General features: G+C 38.3%; 1 protein-coding gene across 3 annotated transcripts in view; it reads left to right on the top strand.

The window, feature by feature from the left end:
* Positions 1-2,145: 2,145 nt before the first annotated feature.
* The window catches only part of PEX7 (peroxisomal biogenesis factor 7), a 91,631-nt gene continuing 70,238 nt past the window's right edge, over positions 2,146-23,538 (top strand). The window contains exons 1-5 of one of the 3 annotated variants that reach the window (XM_059941118.1): positions 2,146-2,367; positions 4,275-4,332; positions 5,209-5,359; positions 14,081-14,158; positions 14,543-14,651. In XM_059941118.1, the coding sequence (XP_059797101.1) occupies positions 2,238-2,367; positions 4,275-4,332; positions 5,209-5,359; positions 14,081-14,158; positions 14,543-14,651 (526 nt within the window). In that variant the 5' untranslated portion in view covers positions 2,146-2,237. Of the gene's footprint in view, positions 2,368-2,406; positions 2,670-4,236; positions 4,333-5,208; positions 5,360-14,080; positions 14,159-14,542; positions 14,652-23,538 lie in introns of those variants that run through there. The other 2 variants (XM_059941120.1, XM_059941119.1) reach the window with 2 other exon arrangements.

Genomic DNA, 23,538 nt, shown 5'->3' with positions numbered 1-23,538 from the left:
CCTCAATCCTCTTGGCTGCACAGAACCTTAGAGACCAACCTGTTCAATATCTATAAACCTTTTCAAAGTTTTTTCCTCCATGAGCTCCAGAAACATTACGATTTCATAAGCAATCAATCAGAAGTTAATATCAACATTAGAGAATGAGTGTAACCACACTGCATTCATATAACCTCAGCCTAAAAACAAAGAAAATTAGAATTTCAGGCTGGCCTTTGATGCAGAATTATAAATGTGCAATTCCTGTTTGGCTTTTGAAATATTTAGATTAGTTTATCTAATCCTGTTATAGTTTTCAAGACCTCCTGGCTAGAAATGATTGATTCAGTTGAAACCTTTCCTTTTTACATAGGAAGAAACAAGAATCTAGGGAAAGTATATTACTGAAAAGTAAAGGGCAAATTGAGATTGAACCTCAGTATTCCTTGTCCTATAGCCTACTTGCCTTTAAAAGAGGAATGTTCAAATAATCAGTTAAAAAACTCACGGGGAATACATTTCTAGTACTGGAATTTCAGGCAGTCCTTAACAGGAAAAACCAGGTCACTGGTGGATCAGGGGGTAGGGGTGGGTTTGATTGAAAACGGGCACAAGGGAACTTTCAGGTTAGTTAGGCTCTGAAAATATCCTACTAGGTTAGGCTCTGGTTAACTAGTTTTCTCTGAGACCAGGCCTTGTTAAGAAGAACAGAATGCGCTGGCTTATTTCAAAATGGTTCCTTTTCTCTTCCCCCTGCAGGAAGCACAAAGTGGATTTTTCCTGATATTTACTGTGAGAAACTGGCTGGCCTCCTAGGGGTAAATCTCACAATATTGTAGAGTGTGACTCTTTTCACTCCCATTACCATAATCTTTGTTTAAATTCTTATCTTTTGCTTGAACTATTGCTAAAGTCTTAACTGGCCTCCCCATTTCCAATCTCTGTTCTCCAGTTTTGTGTTGCCAGAAGATCTTTTAAAATGAAAACTTGGTCATCTAATTTCTCACATTAGAAAACTTTGATGGTTCCCCATTGTTCACATTACAGTAGAAGTCAAATTCCCTTGATATTGCACACAAGACTCTTCATGAACCAATACAACATTCTAGTCTCTCCGTCCAATACTCTTCATGAACCAATACAATATTCTAGTCTCTCCGTCCAATACTCTTCACCATACCCCTTTCATCTGGGCAGGCTGATACCTGGCAGCCACAATCTCCTATGGGTCATGCTGTTTTAGGTCTCCTGTTATTCCTGCTCCTATAATGACCTCCATCTCCTTGTCTATTTAAAGAAAACCTTATCATCATTTACACAAACATTACTTGCTTTCTGAAGGTTTTTCTCCCATCCCCCATCTTCCAGCACTGACAATTCCTTTTAAAAATAGCCCCTATATATTTCTCATAGCACCTACAGTTTTTTGATTACACTTAACTGATGACACAAACTATATCTTATTGCATTTGAATCCCCAGTGCCTAGCACTGTACTTGGTGTATAAAGTGGCCATATGACTAGGTTTGTACCTGTTGACCTGGCTCAATTATTAACTGCACTCTCTTTTACTCTCAAAAGGGTCTTGTTTGGCAGATAAGCAATATATGGCCACCCTACATGGTATATGCCTGGTAAATATTTGAATGGATGAAGGAGCCTTCATTTTCAGCTCTGGCATCTGAGCACTTACTACCATACAATAAATACAGGAAGAATTAAAAACATTTTTTAAGTGAGTTTCTTACGATGTCTTTTTCCTTAGCTTGACTACCGCTGATTTAACTTTGCTTCAATTTACCTCGGGCTACACGGCGCTCAATTGCCTTTTGGACTCGCAGCATGGTTTCAGACTTTGCTGTAACTTGTCTCATTTTGTAATCATCAGCCACATTTCCTGATGCCAGTCTTTCAAAAGGTCAATAAATTAATAAAAACAAGATAGCCCGCAGTGGAGGCTGATAGGCAAAAACAAAAGGTGTCAGAATCACCACTTAACTCTGGAAATACTGCCCTCACGTCTACTTCGTCACAGCGGGCGCCAAGCATCTGTTTTGCCCAAGACAAAAATGGCCTCCGTCAGAGTCAATTCCCTTTCCTTTGCGGACCAATCGAAACCTAGCATTCAGGGCACCCGGTGTCCTCACTTCCGTCTCAGCTGCTAGGATCTCTAATTCTCTTAGCGAGTCCGGACCGTCCGCCTCCAACTCGGAAGGGCTTCGGCGGCTGGGGCGGCGTGCACGCAGGCGGCGGGCGGGATGAGCGCGGCGCGTGGCGGAGCGGTGCGGTCGCTGCGGGTGCCCGGCCGCCACGGCTATGCCGCCGAGTTTTCCCCGTACTTGCCGGGCCGCCTGGCCTGCGCCACCGCGCAGCACTACGGCATCGCGGGTGAGGCCGGGCCGCGCTGAGCCGCCGGGGCGGGGGCGGGTTCCAGCCGAGCTCCAGCTCCCTCTGGTGGTCCAAAAGCACTTCCGACAGTAGACGGCGCCAGAAAAGAACACCGGGGGAAGCAGAGGAACGCCTGGCTCTCTGACCGCCTTTGTCCAGTGTGGGGAGTTGGTTTAGAGTCGAGTCCATCACCTTTTCCAGTTACAGTGCGGAAGTAGCGTGTGGAAGATGCCTAGAGCCCCTAGTCCTTATGCCTTAGAGCGCACCGACACCGTCGCCCCTAGTGACACACACCCCTCCAGGTACACGTGGCCCTGCGGAGAGCGGGCTGAACCTGTGTGGGGCCCCTTCTACCGGTCCGACGGGACCAACAGCCCTTGGAAGACGGTCTGCAGGGTCACCCCAGTACCCGCTAATTGGACCACATTCCCCACAGGCTGCATTCCGGCTGTGCGTCTTGAGGATGCTCCTGAGCAGACGCCAGGCGTTTCCCCGCAAGTGCCCACACGAAATCGATCACGTGCTTTTCTTGCTTTTTCTTGTCTCCGGAGGAATACAAGCATTTGCAGGCAGTTAAGAGGTTCAGGTTAATGGTCTCTGGTCCTGGACTAGGTTGAAAGGCGGGGTTCTATTCTTGACTTACGGGCTTTCTTTTACTTCATCTCGTAGCTGTTGTATACGCACTGAAGGTCTATGAAAAAATTCACTGCATAATGTCAGCTCTCAACAGTATTTGTTGGGTCCTACTGTGATTTAGTGATTTCTAAAACTGAGAGGGAGAGAAATATTTGCCTTAATATTTTCACCATTCGCTTTTAGTGGTTGCAAATTCAGGTTTACAATACTTGCCTACCGTTTAGGTTGAAGACTCGTGAGTTTGTAATGATATTTTAAATTAGATCCTTAAAAAAACGCCTTAAGAGGAATTGATACGTTTTTTTAAGTCAGTCATGTTTAATAGTTTTTTTTCCTTCAACTCAATAACAAATATAACTTTTAAAATATGCTGATCCTTTAGTAAAATAATTCCTCTTTGGTAGATAATGATATGTTGTGTTCAGCATTTTACCACCGAGTACGTGGTAAGTTCCACTAGGCATTTTGTTTTAAAATTCCATGCTGAATTTATTTTATTTTATTTTTTAAAGTATGGAACCAGTACTCTTTATTTATTTTATTTTAAAAATAAATTTATTTATTTATTTATTTTTGGCTGCGTTGGGTCTTCGTTGCTCTGCGCGGGTTTTCTTTAGTTGCACCGAGAGGGGGCTACTCTTTGTTGTGGTGCACAGGCTTCTCATTGCGGTGGCTTCTCTTGTGGAGCATGGGCTCTAGGTGCACGGGCTCGGTAGTTGTGGCTTGCCGGCTCTAGAGCGCAGGCTCAGTAGTTGTGGTGCATGGGCTTAGTTGTTCCGTGGCATGTGGGATCTTCCTGGACCAGGGATCGAACCAATGTCCCCTGCACTGGCAGGGAGATTCTTAACCAGTGTGCCACCAAGGAAGTCCCAGAATGTATTGTAGATTTATTGTGAAGGCAGTGTGATGTAGAAGGTACACAATCCCTGGGGTCTGTTAGCCTGTGGTTTCTCACCTGTAAATAGGGATGATAACACCTGTTTGGGAGGTTTGTGTGCCTGTCATCCTGCCTGGCCATAGAGTATGCACTTAAATATCTGTCCCCTGTTAGAGCTGTGTCTGGATTCCAAGCATAGGTGAGATGGTAAGCTTAATATTTAATTAAGCACAATGTAGAGAGAGAGACAGAGTCCTGATCATTTTGTATACATGGCCTCAAGTAACTTGAAATTTGTGACTGTAAAATTAGGTACTCAGTACTTGATACCTCTTTGCCTTGACATGGTCCCCCAGCAGGTTCAACAGCATGACCTCAGCATTTTTCTCCTTAGGCTGTGGAACCCTGCTAATACTGGATCAAAATGAATCTGGGCTTAGGCTTTTTAGAAGGTAAGATGACTCGAACTATTGAACTTATATGTGTTCTCTGTTGCTTTTAAGACCTTAATAGAATTAGTTTTGAATCTTTGTGATCAATAAGATGTTTTAATTTGCAGTATAAAAGAACCTTCAGGATTTGCATAGGATAGAGCTTATTTTTGCCATGAACTTGTGATTATGTCACTTTTCTTCTAAAGCTCTTGTCTCTTAGTATTCACTTATAAATTGTAAAACTTAAACATAAAAAAATGGGAGCTAGTTGGTATACTGTTTGACATTCCTGTCTTTGCTTTCTTCTTAATGTACTTCAGCTTTACTCATTCAGGAACTAATTATCCATTTTGTAGATCATCGCTTCTTTCCCTTTCTTCTTTCCATGCCTGTCTTGTCTGTGTGACTGTTAGACTCATTAACGTCTCCATCAGAGTTAGTCAAGGGTAGAGAAAGGAAAGGAAATTCCCTCAGAAAATAACTACCTGCTGATAGCTCAGGTGAAAGATTTTGGAAAACATTGAAATTATTGATCTAAATTAGTGTTTTCAAGTGCTTGTTCTTCCCTCCTATGAAACACAGAAAGCAGTGAGCACCCAGGTGTGGCAGCATGTCCTCATGTAAATGGTGCCATATTTCTAGTTGGGAGCCCTGATTTCAACCTAGCTGTGCAGTTTTCTGGCTGTATGACTGGGCTGTTCTTTTAAGCTCTCTGAAGTTGTTTCTGAATCTGGCAAGTGCCTGCTCTACGAATCTCCCATATTTGTGAAGACCACGTGAGATAATGTGTGTTAAAATAGGTGATAAACTGTAAAAAAAAAAAAACAATGATTGTTATTTTATGTTCAGCTGCCTATGTAACTAGATTTTTTTGTTTTAATTTTCCTGGTGTAGCTTTGACTGGAACGATGGTTTGTTTGATGTGACCTGGAGTGAGAACAATGAGCACATCCTGGTCACCTGTAGTGGTGATGGCTCGTTACAGCTCTGGGACACCGCCAGGGCCGCAGGGCCACTGCAGGTCTACAAGGAGCACACTCAGGAGGTAGGAAGGGAGTCTTTCTGGGCTGATTGTTTTTCTTTGGTTGAAATCCATTTGGGGGTGGAAACATGGGGAAATGTCTTCAGGGGACAAGAAGTTTAAGCTTTAGTGTTTCTTGTGCATGTTAGATGTCACTTGTTATTTGATTATTCAAACATAAAGTACCTTTTAGCCTAAGGAGCTGGGAAAGAAGAAAAGGTCAGGCTTCTCATTAGTCAGTAAAAACGCCTCCGGTAGGAAGTATACTGTGGCACTGTTTCCTCCAGAGGCGCATCGCTTTCTTTACGCTGTAAGGAAGGATATGTCTCCATACGCTGCCTTAAGATAGAGGTAGGTGGACTTTTCACAGAGACATCATAAGATTGCCTTTAGGACTTCACTGTGATTCCTAAGGATTTTCAGAATATATTGAAGCAAGAGCTTGAAATACTGACTATAAGGCAGAACTTACCGCAGAAGTTTAAAAACTAAATCTCTTACATGTGCTAGATATTGTGTGTGTGTATGGGTAGCATAGAGAATAGTTTGGCCTTCAGTCATATTAAAGTACATATATACTTTTCATGAACATGATGGTAAAGACATTCTCTTTTGGTGTTTTACCTTAAATGTTTTAAGAATTTTCTCAAGGTAGCAATAGATGCTTCAAATGAAAACTTGCAAATTTACTTTCAAATTTGTGCCTGGCTCATGGAAAGACCTCAGTAAATGCATTAGGTGCAAGAATGTTAGTCTTTTGTAATAATAGACTGGTTATGTGAGGATTCTAGACATCATTTTTATAGTTCTAGCTATTAAAAATGAGTACCTCTAAGATCTGACTGAAAATAATAGAAAATTTTAGTTCCTCCATTTTATTGTAAAGGAGGCTCTTTGAATAAATGTAGTTATAAATGATCGTGTTTTCATAGAACCACTGAATACCAAGACAACTTTGGTAAAGGAGGAGCTTTAGTTTCAGCATGTTCAATGCAAAAATCCCCACAAAGCAGCATGTCCAAAATTCAGACATTTTTGTGGTACCTTCATGATTTTTGCCATTTTCTTATACCACTTATATTATGATTAACTTAATGTTTTTCTTTCTTTTTTAAAAATATTTTTCCTCTCAAAAGTTTTCTTTCTTTTTCTTAAATCTTTGGGCCTTGTAATGGTTATCTATATAAATTCTAGGGCTGTAGCTAACAAATCATAAAATAATATATCCAGTTTTGTTAAATGGTAGATACTGATTTAATGTTTTTCTTTAAATGAACTTTACATAGTTATTTCACTTATTCTAAAACAGCACATATTCATGAAACCATGGAATTGATAGCTTAGTATGTACATTTATTTCATGTATGGTAAAATAAATATATAACAAATAAAATAAAATGTATGTACCAGTTAAAATCATCTCTTGTACAACCAATGGTGTTTGTACTGTTACTACTCTGGAAATTACTGTTCGAGAATGTTCCGTGTGATGGTCACGCAGTCTTTACTTCAGCTCAGTGGAAGTGAATTTCACTATCTCATGTGATAACTTATTTGACTTTTTGATTGCTCTATTGGTTAGATAATTGCTCTCTTAGGCCTAAATCTACCTTCAATATCAATGAACTGTTGCTTCAGATTCCTTTCTCTGACATGGTGAGACTAAGTCCAGTCCCTCTTTTCCAGGAGAATCCTTGAAAATAGCTGTCATGACCCCCTGTAAGTCTTCCCTCTTCCAGACTGTACATTTGTAATTCCTTTGACCTGTCCTCAGGTTACATGGTCTCTATATCTTTCACCCTCCTGGTAAACTCCTTTGGGTAATCTCTTGTTTTACAGTGTTGCTTTTAATGTTGTAAACCTAATTTATTCCAGAAATGTGTTTATTAGTGCTGAGTTTTATATGACTTCGCCACCATGATCTTGAGCCTCTAGTTCTAATAATATTACCTAACATGGCTGTGCATTTTCCTCAACCACATTGTAGTGCTGGGTTACTTTCAGTCCACGTGTAAAGATCTTTGTACTACTGTGAAACCAGTGGTTTACATCATTCTATAATTCTGTGACTGGTTTTTTGAACTGAAGACTTATTTTATTGTTTGTTTTTTCAGACTGTTGTTCTAGGTTGTCCTTCCTCATTTTCTTTTCAAATGCAATTTTTGATAAGCATTTTGTATCAGTTAGATGCCTTGGCTGTTACCCTAAGAGAAAACCAAACTAAAAGTGCTTTCAACGATCTGAGTTTTTTATTTCACATAACCAAGGATATGGAGCTGGGAATGGGTCCAGGTTTGTTTCACTTAGGCTTGGCAGTGTCGTCAGATGCCCAGGTTTCTGCTGCCTTTCCACTCTGCTCTCCACAGTGGGTTTCCTTCTTCTAACGCTCCGTATAGTTCCAGTTATCGTCTCATCACGTGCCCGGTCGTAACTCTGTCACTTGTGAGGGAAGCAAGTCACCACTCGTACTTTCATCTAAGTAAGATTCACCCCTGGGATGAGGAAAGGACAGAGCTTTCCCTGAAGGGCAAAACTGGGGTTCTGTGAGCAAGGAGAAAGGGAGATTGGTGGTTGGGGAGTCCCCATCACTATGTGCCACAATATTACTTCCTGTCTTTCTCACGATTGTTAGTAAAAGTCGAACCACACCAAGCCGGATGACGAGTGGAGAACTGTAGGACACTCAGAAAGGTTGTCCTCCATGAGATTGTTAAGAGAAAGAATTTCTGGTGATCAATCTAAAGCTCAGTATTATAATCCCAAATACTTTATCATTAAAGAGAAATACAGCATTTATTTAAAGTTTGTCTCTTATACCAAATATGCAGAAACACTTAAAAGGATTGATTTAAGGTCAAATAGAGTTTTGAGGAGCTAATAAATATTTGTTGAATATTCAACAAATAGTGTTGAATAAAGTCCAACAGTCAGTTTTCAGATAGTCAGATAAGTAGTTACTGAAGCAAAAAGGAAAATTCCAAGACCTAGATGTATTTTAGGCCTTAAGGAATAAAGGTCCTGGTGAAATGAAAGAAAGAGTCCCTTTGCATGGCTTCTAAACTTAGCATCAAAGCAGGAATTGGATTCTTCTCTGTATTATTTAACTGCAGAGGCCATTATGTCTTTTGAACCCCATAAAATGCCTTCAGCTTAGCCTGCTGCTGAATATATAATAAGAATGGAAGAATAAGAAAATTTTAAAAAGTTCAGCAAGAAAGAGAAAAAAGAGAGTAATTGAGAATTTTGTTTCTGACTTCATGGCTTATAGCACTGTGCTGTTGAGAGTGAGTTAAAAATGACTTTAAGATGACAGACTCAGTTTAATATTTATTTCAGCATCTAATTCTCAGTGTTCTTATTACAGTTTTTAAAAATAGTTAAAATTTGTCTTCATTGTCAAATAGTGAGGCTTATCAGTTTGCTGAAAATTTTTAAAAGATATTTGATCCATTTAAAGTTTTTGATCATGAATTTATAAATAAAGGTAAAGAATCAAGGCATTTATCCTGCTTTTCCTGTATGAATTTCACTGTGGGGTAATCAAATCGTTGGTGCGGAAATTTTCTTGTAATAGAATTCTACCTAGTAAATGTAGAAGGAATAATAGAATTAGAAAATCACCATTTAGTAGCCCCTAATGAAATAATGACCCTAGGCAAGGGTTATCTGTGGATGCTAAAACCATTAATTTAAGAGTGATCCATCTTATGAACAATCTTAGGATCACTAAAAGTGGATCAACCAGAAATTAAACACCTCCTAATACAATAGGAAGCTAAAAAATAGATTGAACTGAATCAAATCAAGCCTCTAGATCTAACTTCCAATTTAAAGAAAATAGGAAGGGTAGAGGAAAAAGTTGAACACCACCATGAGGAAACAATTAGCCAAATCCAGAATGTATTTAGAACATTCCATAGGACCAACAACTTTGTTTCTTCAACAAGTAAATGTCATTGGTGGGGTAGGGGGACCTGAACCAAGGTGGGAAAGGGAACTTTCCTAGATTAGAAATAACTTAAGAGACATAACAGCTAAGTATAAAATATGGATTTTGTTTGGATCCTATTCAGATAAACCAACTATAAAAGGATGTTTCTGAGACAATCAGGGAAATATGAACATGGACTGAGTATTAGATGATGTTAAGGAACTGTTGTTAATCTAAGGTGTGAAAATGGCCTTGTGCTCATGTAAAAGGTGAAAACATTCTTTCTTCTGAAGTATTTGTGAGTGAAATGGTCCAATGTTAAAATACTCCAGTAAGTAATGGAACAGATGAAACAGGATGGGTAAAATATTGATAATTATGGAAGGTATGTGATGGATACCTGGGGATTTATTATGCTATTCTCTCTACTCTTATGTGCATTTTAAAATATCTATAATGAAAAAAAATTTAAGTTTCACATTAAAAGAAATATGTAGCCCTTTCTAATCGCTCAGTAATTAAAAGTCAGTGTCCCTTTCCTTTGTATTGATACAGATAAATATGAACATTCTGGACACAGTTTTTATTTGATGATTTTTAATTAAACAGACCAACTTAAAAAGGGCAACACTGTACAGTAGATTAAAAATGAGCTCTTTGGGAATTGGATTCAGTAATAAAATTTGTCCTCCTCAAACTGTGGTTCTGATGAAGTTCAGATTTCATAAAGCAGCACAAAATATTCTTCAGTGTTTTTCTTTTTTCTTTGTGTAGTTTCCCAATTAATTTTCTTCACCACTACCAAGAGTAATTTCATTAAGATAAGCCTTTAGAGGACCCTGCTTTTAAAGCATAGCTGCATATCTCTCTTCTTTTTATATTTCCTGTGTCCACTATTTGAGTGGGAGTGCAGGGGGGAATTGGGAATAGGGAAAAGATGTAAGAGTAGACTAATGTGAGATGTGCTTTCTAGTCTCCCGCCCTTGTTATTATTTGTTATTATTTTCTAGTCTTCTTACTTTACATTATTTTTCTTAGTAGTTTTTAAAAAATCACAACCTGAAATTGTGTATTTATGCTTACAGCCTATCTTCCCTTGCTAAAGTATAAGACCCATGAAGGCTGGGGCTTTATCTGTCTTGTCTAACCCTATACTCTCCCTCCCACATGCCTTGTTCATAGTAAGTGCTTAATAAATATGTATTGAATAGTTATTTGACTTGAGGTTGGGATAATGGAATCTAATCATCCCTTTTCAGCTGTCTCCCAAACATCTCTCTGGTTGTAAACTTTTTTCAGGGCTTGAGGTTAATGCCCAAACCCTGTTCTTCCTAGACATTTCCACTTGACTGTCAGGCTGTCACCTCAAACGCACTGTGTCTAAAATTACACATTATCTCCCTTCCTCCAGTCTTCCGGTTTTGTTAATGCCACCGTCACTGACAGTTCTGAGGCACAGAACCTTGGTGTTGTCTTGCAGTTGTTCACTAGTCCTAGTCCCTAGGGTGCTTTATGTCCCCGTTTATGCCTTTGGGGGAGTTTCTGGTCACTATTTTCACCTCTGCTTTCTGCTATTGACATTTTAGCCAGCCCTCAGGGCCCTGCTAGGATACCTCTCTTCTGGGCATCAAGCTGAATTTTCCATCCCACCAGCTTTTGTATTTATGGTCTACAGTTTTGGTTTTTGTGTTTTAAACTCTATATCCTGGCTTATACTGTTAGTTTCTTTCCCATGTCCTAGTATATTAAACACAGTAAAACAAACAAACAAAAAGTATGTATTGATTGAGTCACGTTTATTTCCTTTTTTTTTTTTTTTTTTTAAATAGAAATGTGGAAGTTGCACAGAAGTGGTATTTATTTATTTATTTATTTATTTATTTATTTATTTATTTATTTATGGCTGTGTTGGGTCTTCGTTTCTGTGCGAGGGCTTTCTCTAGTTCTGGCAAGCGGGGGCCACTCTTCATCGCGGTGCGCGGGCCTCTCACTGTCGCGGCCTCTCTTGTTGCGGAGCACAGGCTCCAGACGCGCAGGCTCAGTAGTTGTGGCTCACGGGCCTAGTTGCTCCGCGGCATGTGGGATCTTCCCAGACCAGGGCTCGAACCCGTGTCCCCTGCACTGGCAGGCAGACTCTCAACCACTGCGCCACCAGGGAAACCCTATTTCCTTCTTTTTTATCCCATTTTTAACCTCACCATGTATATCCTATGCTTGATTTTGTCCTAGACCCTGATGCTTGCCACTTTGTTATGAGTCACACAGAAGAGCTGGCAGCAGCCCTGGTATCAGCATAGTTTTCTTACGTCGTGTCTTTTGTTCTCATTGGGGCTGGGTTCTCTCTGAGCCCGCGGAGGCTCTTGCAGTTTTAAAAGGTGAGAAGTTGTCAGGTTTCAAGTCCTCTGTCATGTTGGAAATGTGTAGAAGTAGAGGAGTCTGAGCTAATGATGTTATCTTTTAATTGTATTTGTTCAGTTATCCTCTAAAATGAAAACAGTAGCTCTTTATAACTACTTAGCAACAGCGCAGGTTGTGGAGATAAATTTGGTTGGTTAAATCATTTTAGCTCAGTTTCTTGAGTGCCTATTATATTGCAATGAGCATAAACAGGATGCTTTTGTTTATGATGGTTCTTCCAAAATATAGCAGGTATGGCAGTTATTTGACACTAAATTTAGTAAAACATGGTAAATGCTGAACTAGGAGTAGGTGTAAGATGCTGTCGGAGTGCACAGAAGGAAGCATCTGACTCCTCGATGCCTGAGGGGTTCATCAGGGGAGGCTTACTTCACAGAAGATTTAAAGGGGCTGAGTCTTGACAGATGAGCGGGGGTTCACCAAGTGGATAGATAGGTAGGGGCTTTAATACGGGTACGGATAATTCATGAAAACAAAATGGAATCAGTCTGGGCCCAAATGGAGCTCCAGTGAAGGGTGATACCAACAAGGGCAGGGTTTTATTTCCTTAATATCACAGTGCCAGGTCACTGAAAAGTTCCATTTTAAAGTGCCTTCATGCAACATATTGTAGAGACAGCCTAGCATCATGATTAAAGGTGGACTCTGCGATTAGGCTGCCCAGGTTCAGACTTCAGCTCTGCAGCTTACTAGCTGTGGGAATTTGGACAAGTTACTTAACCTCTTTGGGCCTTGGCACGGTATCTACTTCACAGAAGTGAAGATGAAATGAGATAAAATATGTAAAGTGCTTATGACAACATCTGGCAAACAGTAGGTGCTCAGTAAAGATTTCCTATTGTGGTTATTTTTGACTGTTCACATCAGCTTGGAGCAGGGGTTGGCCAGTTACTACTCGTGGGCCAGAGCCAAATCCAGCCCACTGTCTGATTTGTAAAGCTTTATTGGAACACAGCCATGCCCATTTATTAAGTATCATCTATGGCTACTTTGTGCTCTACAAGGCTGAGTTTAGTAGTTGTGACAGAGACCAAATGGCCCATAATATATTTATTATGAACATAATAAATATATTAACATATTTATTATATAAATATTTCAGGCCTAAAATATTTATATGGCCCTTTACAGAAGAAACTTGCTGAGCCCTGGCCTAGAGGGTAAAATCAACCTCTTTTGGTCTCAAGCTCTTCCCTGATTGCTTCCGAGCCTATCTTTTTCCATCCATAACTGACAGATGGCTGCAGCAGCACTTTGGATTTTGCTGACCCTTCTGTATACTTTATGAGCTACTCTCTGTTGCTGGATCATGATTTCTTTAGTGTTCCAACTGCTTTTCTCTCTTGTGCAAGAATATGGGCCGCAGCAGGGCCAGAACTGGGTGTTGAAACACTCACCTTAGTACATAATTTAAGTACATAATTTAAGGGGGCCCCAAAACTCAGTAGTCAAGATAAATAATCTCTTAATGCAGTATTTAAAAAATCAAAATTAATGTAAGAAAAATCTACGATGAACAAAATATCAAAGTTTTAAGTAAGGACATAATCGGTATTACTAATTATTTTTTTGTTTTAAACTCAGGTTCCAACATGGCTAGGCATAGCACTAGGCAGTAGAGAACAGGGAATCCATACTTAAGCCACAACAAACCCCAGACAGTCGTGCTTCCTGCATAAATATGGTAGAGTTTTTAGATTCAAAATAACCTGCTGGCTGATCACATTTAATGGCATACTCAGGTCCATGGCAGGACTACTTTTGTAAAGTTTAATTATACACATATTTGGTTGAACTTAGCTTCCAATAGTGATCTGTATATAATCTGTTGTATCAAATAACAGAATTAAAAGTATTTCCATAAGTTTTCATATAATTCATTTGAGATGGTTTACTGAGAGCAGCATTGGATAACTAAAGCTGTTTACCAAGAGATCTGAAAGTATCACGTCATTCCGCTAAGCTTTTTCAAAGAAAGGCCAGAAAGGGATATTAATTGAATTTTAATGCTTTCTGATAAACATTGACCTGGCAAGCTTTTTTAGATGACTAACTTTATAATCTGCTCTGACATTTCTTCAGGGTGCTGCAAACAGTGATTTGTTGGTAGGTTTAAAAATATGTATAATTTGTTTTAGTGAAGAAGGTTTTGGAAATATTCTGTAGGATCCTGCTAAAGTAGAATGGAGTCTTATCTGTTAAGGGTAAGGCTGGAGGAACGGACAAGATGACCTTTCCCTTTCTCAGACACCATATTGAGATTTGTAGGACTTTATTTGATGTTTCAACGAAGTGAATTAGTTGTTCTAACTGGCTATCACCGTTACAAACAGATTAATGTAATATTGAACTTGATGCTCTTTTGCATTCTAAATGACACTTTAAAATGTTTTTAGGTGTACAGTGTTGACTGGAGTCAAACCAGATGTGAACAGCTTGTGGTGTCTGGCTCATGGGATCAAACTATCAAACTGGTATGTCAGCATTACTGTATTTAAAACCAAATATTCCCTTCCTCAAAGCTTCCACTGAAGTTTTTTCTTTTCTGGAACATACTTCTATTGCTTTTCAGTTAGGCAGTTAATTTTCTTTGCAAAAAATATACTAAAGCATTTATTAGAATTTAAAATTTTCTAATCTTCTAGCTATAAACTAATAATTAGCTCAGTGTTGATTATTTTGGCCCCTTAAATACCATCTTGCTTTATATAAAAATAGACTTTAAAGAAATCCTTGAGATATATATGTATATTGTGTGTGTGTATAAATACATATATATGGTATATCATATATATTGTATATATAAAGCATAATGAATTTGCCTCTGTTAAGTATTTGATCTATTCATTTATTTGTAGTGGGATCCAACTGTTGGAAAGTCTCTGTGCACCTTTAGAGGCCATGAAAGTGTCATTTATAGCACGATCTGGTCGCCCCACATCCCTGGTTGCTTTGCTTCAGCCTCAGGTAAAGAATTCATTTACCAAAAGCGTTATTTGTAGGGAATGGTGGCCTCACTTTCTCCAGTAGGTGGCACTGTGTACCTTAGATTTGGAGAAGAAAAGGGACTACATTCCTATTTGAACTCTTGAGACTATTTCATTCTTTCTCAGTCTCTAGTTAAGAATTATCCCGGCCTGCTTCTAAACCTTTGACTTAACATGTGCCTTTTTGGTGAGGTGAGAGGTAAGGGACAAAGTGAGGGCTTTGGCATCAGACTTGATTGAATTTGGAAACTCTCTTCAGTGGCTGATTGTGGGGCGTCAGGGTGATGTGATGGGTTTTCGCATCAGTAATATGGGGCTAAGAATGTCTAACTTACGGGGTTGTTGTCAGCATGAAATAAGGAAACATGTAAAATGTCTAGCACACAGTCAACCTCCTTTGCTTGATATTTACCTTCTTTTTAGGGATAGTCTGTTTAATTCATTGCCACTAAGCCATAGCAAGAATATGTTTGGTATGATCTTTTTTCCTAACTGTTTACTTTTGATTCATGTCAGCAATTCTAAGATAAAGCGGATACTTACATTTATATGTCTCTATGTTTTTTGTAGAGAAAAGTCATTTTATAGAAATTTAAAATTACACTTTGTACTGTTTGCATAAGGATTTACAAATTTGGTTTGTTGGCCGATTCCTAAATCATGTATAATCTGAACAATCTACTTTATATATAATTTGGAGAGAAACATTGCACAATTTCTCTGCAGTGCCATTTAAAAAAGCTTGGTCTACCTGCCAAATGGTCATTTAAATAGCTGTCCTCATCTTCACTCGCCCCTGGCTGCTCTGGAGTGGGTCTCCCCTGGCCATTTACCTTCTTCTCACACCCTGTAACCCTGCCCTCACAGCTCTTGTACTTTCCTCCTCTTACCTTTTCTTTCTGCCAGTGTATCCTGTCATCCTTCTGTTGTCCTGACTTTACATGGACAAGTTCAGTGGAAGGGTCCTTCCATAAGGGGATGGGGAGAAGAAGCTGAGATAACAAGAATAACACTCCCTTCTTCCCATGGTTAGAAGGTAGAATCATTCCCAGTGGGGAAACAGTATGTTGGAAGACTTTAGAGGTTTTTAGAGGTTATTTAGAGGTTATATTCATGTGGTTAAGGATATGGAATATTAATTCTCAGTGATATTATATCTGCCACAGTATGACTTTTCATACTGTGAATTTTATAAGCACAACTATTAATGAATAAATATGGTTAATTAATGATTAATGGTCTGTCTTAGGCAGATCATAACCAGTTATAAATCTTTGAAAGTTGGGAACCAGTCTAGCTCCTTTTATTAACTACTGAGCTGCTTTGCTTAGATGGCTTTATTTTTGGTTTGTTTATCAGAACAAAGGTTGAGTAACAGTTATAAGAATGTGTTAATTAATCATAAATATTTGTGGTGATTGACAAGATAATATCAGCACTCTTTATATCTTGCTTCTTTTATAACTTTCAAAAAATAAATTTATAAAGAGAAAACAGAAATGGTATCCCGATAATTCCTGTTTGAGCATATACATAGTAAAGAAATTCAAACAACACAGAAACATGCCAAGTAAAAAGTAAGTGCTCATTCCCCTCCTCCTATAGAACCACTGTTAACATTTGCTTGTATTCCTCCATAAAAATTCTTATGCTCATTCCAGAATATATGTTCAAAAAATTAAAAATATTAATGGGGAATATTCTTCAGGAAAAAGTCAGATATCTTTAAAGGCTGAATTTGCTTAGTGATATTAGGTTTTACATGCTTATAGGTATAAAACTTTTGTCGTTGTTGAAATTGTACAGGAAAATAATTTTGTAATTTTGAGTCAGAAAATCTCCTGTCCCAAATTCATTTTCCCCACTGAAAACATTGTTATTATAAAACAATTTTTGATTGTGGAGATTTCTTAGTAGCTGTAGTCCAGTATTACAGCTGAATTGACTGAATCATACCACCATTCAGAAAGAGTTCTTAGACTATAGGTTTAAATACGCTTGTTGGAAGAGAACATCTCCCAATTATATATTATGAATTATACATATGCATTTATATTACATATTTAAGTTTATAAAATTAAAACAAATCTAAAGTAGAAAAAGAGGTACAACAGGTTTCTTTTATTTGATATACCACCAATAAACATTTGGCTAAAGAAAGATTTCTGATACTATTTCCTTCCTAAAAGCTCTGATACCTTAATATATATTGCTTCACTTTTCTTTTAGATAATTTGTATAATGTATTGAGTGCCATTAAAGCTGTAAAAAGCATAGAAATAAAACAAAGGTGAGCAATTTAATTGGCATAAGCAAGGGCAGAGTTGCTTTTCTAAGGCTGCCTTCTTGAGTCACTTTCATCTGCCTCAGGAGACACATACTGGGAAGGAGAAACTGGTGTCTGCTCAGGGTATTCCAATGTGAGGAATGATTCAATTAGACCATTTGGGAAAATGTATACATAAATATAATCTATATGACACTTGTTATTTTACAATGTGTTTATTTCAGGGCAGCAACACCTTATAGATCAGACAAAACAATAACAACTTTCCCGGTCTAGATGATGTCAGTTTATTCTGATAATGAGAATACTGATAGTGTCAAGGCAACAGTTATTTTAAGGTTTGGACCTTGAAATGGTAAATGGATGTGTCTCCTCCATCTTTTAGAGGTTTGCCAATTCGATGAATGAAAAGTTACAACTAATTGTTGTTTTGATTTGTGTATTTGATTACTAGGGCTAGTGAACACATTCAGTATGTCAGCTGGCTGCTGTAGTTGTTCTTTTGTGAGTCACCTGTTCATGTCTTTGGCCTGTTTGTTGTTGTTTTTCTGTATTGATGTATGAGCTCTTTTTATACTTAGGAATTAGTTCTCTGTATCTTACGTCTGTTACAAATATTTTCTCAATTTTTTTTCTGTCCTTTAACCTATTTATTATATTTTAATTTTTACTGTATAAGCATTGAAACTTTTTGGTAGTCAAAACTCAATTTTTTGCTTGATAGGTTTCTGACTTTCATTTAGGATGAATAAGGAGTTGGCTCAGTGAAAAGTGGGAGGCCTTAGATGGCATAGCAAGAGAGAACATTCCAAGCAGAGTAGTATATTCAAAATTAAGAACTTGATGCGTTTAAGAAACTGAAAGAGGGCCAGAGGAACTGTTGCCTAAGAGGAAAAGGGTAGTAAAAATGAGGTCAGGATCACAGGCAGGGGCCCAGATCATGCCTTGTGGGCTGGATTCAAGACTCTGGATTTTATCCTATGGACAGTGGGAAGACATGAAGAGGTTTAAGCCTGGGAGTGATATGATTAGGCTTGCATTTTTAAAAACTCATTTTGGCTGTCGTGTAGAGAATAGTTTGGAGGTGAGCAAGAGTGGATGCAGAGAAACAAGAGAGAGATGAAGGCATGGATAAGGATAGTGGCAGAAGGGATGGAATAAAGTAGGCTGATTTGAGTGGTATTTCGAGATGATTTTATAAGATGTGGAAGACGTGGGAGAGGGATGAATAAAGAATAAGTCCTAGATTCTTGGCAAGGACAAATTCATGGATGGTAATGTCATAACTGAGATAAGAAATACATTTGAAAACGAAGATCTTGAGTTAGTTTTAGAGCATGTTGAGCCTGTGGGATACACATGTGGGATTGTCAAGAGCAGGTGGAGTTTGGAGCTGAGAAATCAGACCTTATGAATAAAAACTGTGTTGTTGGCTCATAAATGGGATCTAAAGCCATTGCAGTAAATCAGAGCACCCAGGAAAGACTAAATAGAAGAAAGCTTAGAATAGAGCACAAGTTGGCAAACTATTGCCCTCAAATCAAATGACCCACTGGCAGTTTATGTAAATAAAGTTTTATTGGAACACAGTCACGCCCATTCATTTATATATTGTCTGTCTATGTCTGTTTTCATGCTGTAGTGGCAGAGTTGAGTAGTTATGACAGAGACTGAATGACCCTCAAAGCCAAAAATACTTACAGTTGGGCTCATTACAGAAAATGTTTGCTGACCCCAGGTATAAGTCTTGAGGGGAGATAAAGGGATGGAAGGTCTTTTGCACAGTGTGGTTATTTAGGGGAGGAGAGAAGGCACAATAGCAGGGGAGGGGAAGAGTGCTTCCTGTATTGTCTCCTTGTTTCATTATCTAGCATCTGAAGATAGGCAATCGGTAGGATAATTGCTCCTTTCTTGCTAATAAGCTAAATCAATGCCCTGAGATGTTGAATTATGTTGAGTGGGTTCCACAGGAAATATAATATCACAGAAATCCTTTCTATTTGTTTATTATGTTTTTTAATTCTAAAACTTAAAAATGACCAAATGTCCCTGAATTCTGAAGTATGACTAGGTTGGAGAACCTCAGAAGTGGAAACCTCCAGGTAAATTGTGAACAGACAAATACGTCCCATTTAGATTAAGCAATTTTTTTAGATCCTAAGATAATAGTGAATTATAATAACTTCTGTGTGTAGAGGTTCAGGTAACTCAGAAAATGTTTTGTTTGCTGATTAAAATTAATAGTATTTTCTAGAATGAAGAAAGGTACATTGATAAAATTATTACTACTATTCTTAAATTTTCTAAGTTGTGTAAGTTGTAGTTTCTCAGTCCATAATTTGAACCAAATCTTTTCTGAAATATCAAGTCTTTGGGGATGGGACTGGTAATATATTTTTCCTTGTCACATTTCCTTTTCCAAGCCTAAATTTCTTCTTTGATTTTTTTCAGTCTTTCTGTGGCACAACTAGCCATAAGGCTGGGTGTGTATTAAGTAAATGATAGCAATATTAATACACTTGTTTGAGTTAACTAACCCTTTAGCCTGCATATATAACTTGAGTTAGTCATTTTTATGCTTTTAATGGAAATGCTAATGAGTTTCATGTTGATAGTGAATCAGATCTGCAAGATGACTGCAGTTAAGCATAATGGTTATAATTTGACCATTTTATAATTTTACTATTGGTGAAAACCCCTAATACAGAGACTGTTAGTACAAGGTCAATTAAAATTCTTATAAGGATGTGAATTAGTTTGACATTAACATCATTTTCGTAGTGTAGGGATGCCCTTTGGTCTTATATTCTACATTTTCAGAGGATTCGCCTCAAACTCTGGAAGGAATTAGTGGTATAGAATAGATCCATCTTCAGAATGACCTGAAACATACTTCCCTTCTAGTGAAGCAGTGAAGACATGTCATCTAGGAGCTCTAATTGGTAGCATTTGTAATAAACTAGAATTAATAATGAGTATAAATTGGAAAAGTATTAATAAATAAAACCATAAATTACTGATAGATTTTTAAAAATTCCTTTACCTTACTATTGCATGTAATTCTATTAATTTGTATTATTATTTAAGGCCCCCAAATTATCTTTCTTTGTTTTTAATTGTTCTTTTACTGACCATGACCAAAGGTAAAATCTGATAGCGACAAAGTCAGGTACAGGGGACCTACAAGATGGTGGAGGAGTAAGACTTGGAGATCACCTTCCTCCCCACAAATACATCAAAAATACATCTACATGTGGAACAGCTCCTACAGAATACCTACTGAATGCTGGCAGAAGACCTCAGACTTCCCAAAAGATGCCTGAGGGCAACCTACATGTAGAGGTGGGGCCAAAACCAAAGTTGTACCCCAGGAGCTGTGTGAACAAAGAAGAGAAAGGGAAATTTCTCCAGGCAACCACAGGAGCAGTGGGTTAAATCCCCACAATCAACTTGATGTACCCTGCATCTGTGGAATGCCTGAATAGACAACAAATCATCCCAAAATTGAGGCAGTGGACTTTGGGAGCAACTGTAGACTTGGGGTTTGCTGTCTGCGACTGATTTGTTTCTGATTTTTATGTTTATCTTAGTATAGTTTTTAGCACTTGTTATCATTGGTGGATTTGTTTATTGGTTTGGTTGCTCTCTTTTTTCTCATTATTTTTATTTTTTATTTTAATAATTATTTCTTTTTATTTATTATTTTATTTATTTTTATTTTTTTCTATCTTTTTTCTCCCTTTTCTTCTGTTTAAAAAATATTTATTTATTTTTGGCTGCATTGGGTCTTCATTATTGAGTCTTTGTTGCTGCACGCAGGCCTTCTCTAGTTGTGGTGAGCAGGGGCTACTGTTCGTTGCAGTGCATGAGCTTCTCATTGTGGTGGCTTCTCTTTTGCAGAGCTTGGCCTCTAGGTGCATGGGCTTCAGTAGTTGTGGCACACTGGCTCAGTAGTTGCGGCACACGGGCTTAGATGCTCCACGGCATGTGGGATCTTCCCAGACCAGGGCTCAAACCCGTGTCCCGTGCACTGGCAGGTGGATTCTCAACCACTTCACCACCAGGGAAGTCTCCTCGCTTTTCTTCTGAGCCATGTGGCTGACAGGGTCTTGGTGCTCCGGCCTGGTGTCAGGCCTGAGCCTCTGAGGTGGGAGAAGCAAGTTCAGGACATTGGACCACCAGAGACCTCCCGGGCCCACGTAATATCAATAGGCGAGAGCTCCCCCAGAGATCTCCGTCTCAACGCTAAGACCCAGCTCCACCCAACGGCCAGCAGACTCCAGCGCTGGGCGCCCCATGCCAAACAACTAGAAAGACAGGAACACAACCCCACCCATTAGCAGAGAGGCTGCCTAAAATCATACTAAGTTCACAGACATCCCAAAACACACCACTGGATGCGGCCCTGCCCACCAGAAAGACAAGATCCAGCCCCACCCACCAGAACACAGGCACCAGTCCCCTCCACCAGGAAGCCTACACAAGCCACTGAACCTACCTCACCCACTGGGGGCAGACACCAAAAACAATAGGAACTGTGAACCTGCAACCTGCGAAAAGGAGACCACAGACACAGTAAGTTAAACAAAATGACTTTTTTTTTTTTTTTTTTTAATTTTATTTATTTATTTATTTAAACAAAATGAGAAGACAGAAATATGCAGCAGACGATGGAGCAAGGTAAAAACCCACCAGACCAAACAAATGAAGAGGAAATAGGCAGTCTACCTGAAAAAGAATTCAGAGTAGTGATAGTAAAGATGATCCAAAATCTTGGAAATAGAATGGAGAAGATACAGGAAACTTTTAACAAGGACCTAGAAGAACAAAAGAGCAAACAAACAATGATGAACAACAAAATAAACAAAATTAAATATTGTCTAGAAGTAATCAATAGCAGAATAACTGAGGCAGAAGAACGGATAAGTGACCTGGAAGATAAAATAGTGGAAATAACTACTGTAGAACAGAATAAAGAAAAAAGAATGAAAAGAATTGAGGACAGTCTCAGAGACTTCTGGGACAACATTAAGTGCATCAACATTCGAATTATAGGGGTCCCAGAAGAATAAGAGAAAAAGAAAGGAACTGAGAAAATATTTGAAGAGATTATAGTTGAAAACTTCCCTAATATGAGAAAGGAAATATTCAGTCAAGTCCAGGAAGCACAGAGAGTCCCATACAGGAAAAACCCAAGGAGAAACATGCCAAGACATATATTAACCAAACTATCAAAAAATAAATACAAAGAAAAAATATTAAAAGCAGCAAAGGAAAAGCAACAAATAACATACAAGGGAATCCCCATAAGCTTAACAGCTGATCTTTCAGCAGAAACTCTGCAAGCCAGAAGGGAGTGGCAGGACATATTTAAAGTGATGAAAGGGAAAAACCTACAGTCAAGATTACTCTACCCAGCAAGGATCTCATTCAGATTCAACGGAGAAATTAAAACCTTTAAAGATAAGCAAAAGCTAAGAGAATTCAGCACCACCAAACCAGCTTTACAACAAATGCTAAAGAAACTTCTCTAGGCAGGAAACACATGAGAAGGAAAGATCTACAAAAACAAACCCAAAATAATTAAGAAAATGGTCATAGGGACATACATATCGATAATTACCTTAAATGTAAATGGATTAAATGCTCCAACTAAAAGACATAGACTGGCTGAATGGATACAAAAACAAGACCCATATATATGCTGTCTACAAGAGACCCACTTCAGACCAAGGGACACATACAGACTGAAAGTGAGGGGATGGAAAAAGATATTCCATGCAAATGGAAATCAAAAGAAAGCTGGAGTAGCAATACTCATATCAGATACAATAGACTTTAAAATAAAGACTGTTACAAGAGACAAAGAAAGACACTACATAATGATCAAGGGATGAATCCAAGAAGAAGATATAACAATTGTAAATATTTATGCACCCTACATAGGAGCACCTCAACACATAAGGCAAATGCTAACAGCCATAAAAGGGGAAACTGACAGTAACACAATAAAAGGGGAAACTGACAGTAACACAATAAAAGTAGGGGAGTTTAACACCCCACTTTCACCAATGGACAGATCATCCAAAATGAAAATAAATAAGGAAACACAAGCATTAAATGGCACATTAAACAAGATGGACTTAATTGATATTTATTTATCGTAAAACAACAGAATACACTTTCTTCTCAAGTGCTCATGGAACATTCTCCAGGATAGATCATATCTTGGGTTACAAATCAAGCCTTGGTAAATTTAAGAAAATTGAAATCGTATCAAGTATATTTTCCGACCACAATGCTATAAGAGTAGATACCAATTACAGAAAAGAAACTGTAAAAAATACAAACACATGGAGGCTAAACAATATGCTACTAAATAACCAAGAGATCACTGAAGAAATCAGAGGAAATCAAAAAATACCTAGAAACAAATGACAATGAAAACACAATGACCCAAACCTATGGGATGCAGCAAAAGCAGTTCTAAGAGGGAAGTTTATAGCAATACATTCCTACCTCAAGAAAGAAGAAAAATCTCAAATAAACAACCTAACGTTACACCTAAAGCAATTAGAGA

Source organism: Balaenoptera ricei, chromosome 12 (assembly GCF_028023285.1).
Source record: "Balaenoptera ricei isolate mBalRic1 chromosome 12, mBalRic1.hap2, whole genome shotgun sequence".
Classification (NCBI taxonomy): domain Eukaryota; kingdom Metazoa; phylum Chordata; class Mammalia; order Artiodactyla; family Balaenopteridae; genus Balaenoptera; species Balaenoptera ricei.
The sequence above is the reverse complement of the archived record's forward strand: the minus strand, read 5'-3'. Positions and strand labels throughout refer to the sequence as shown.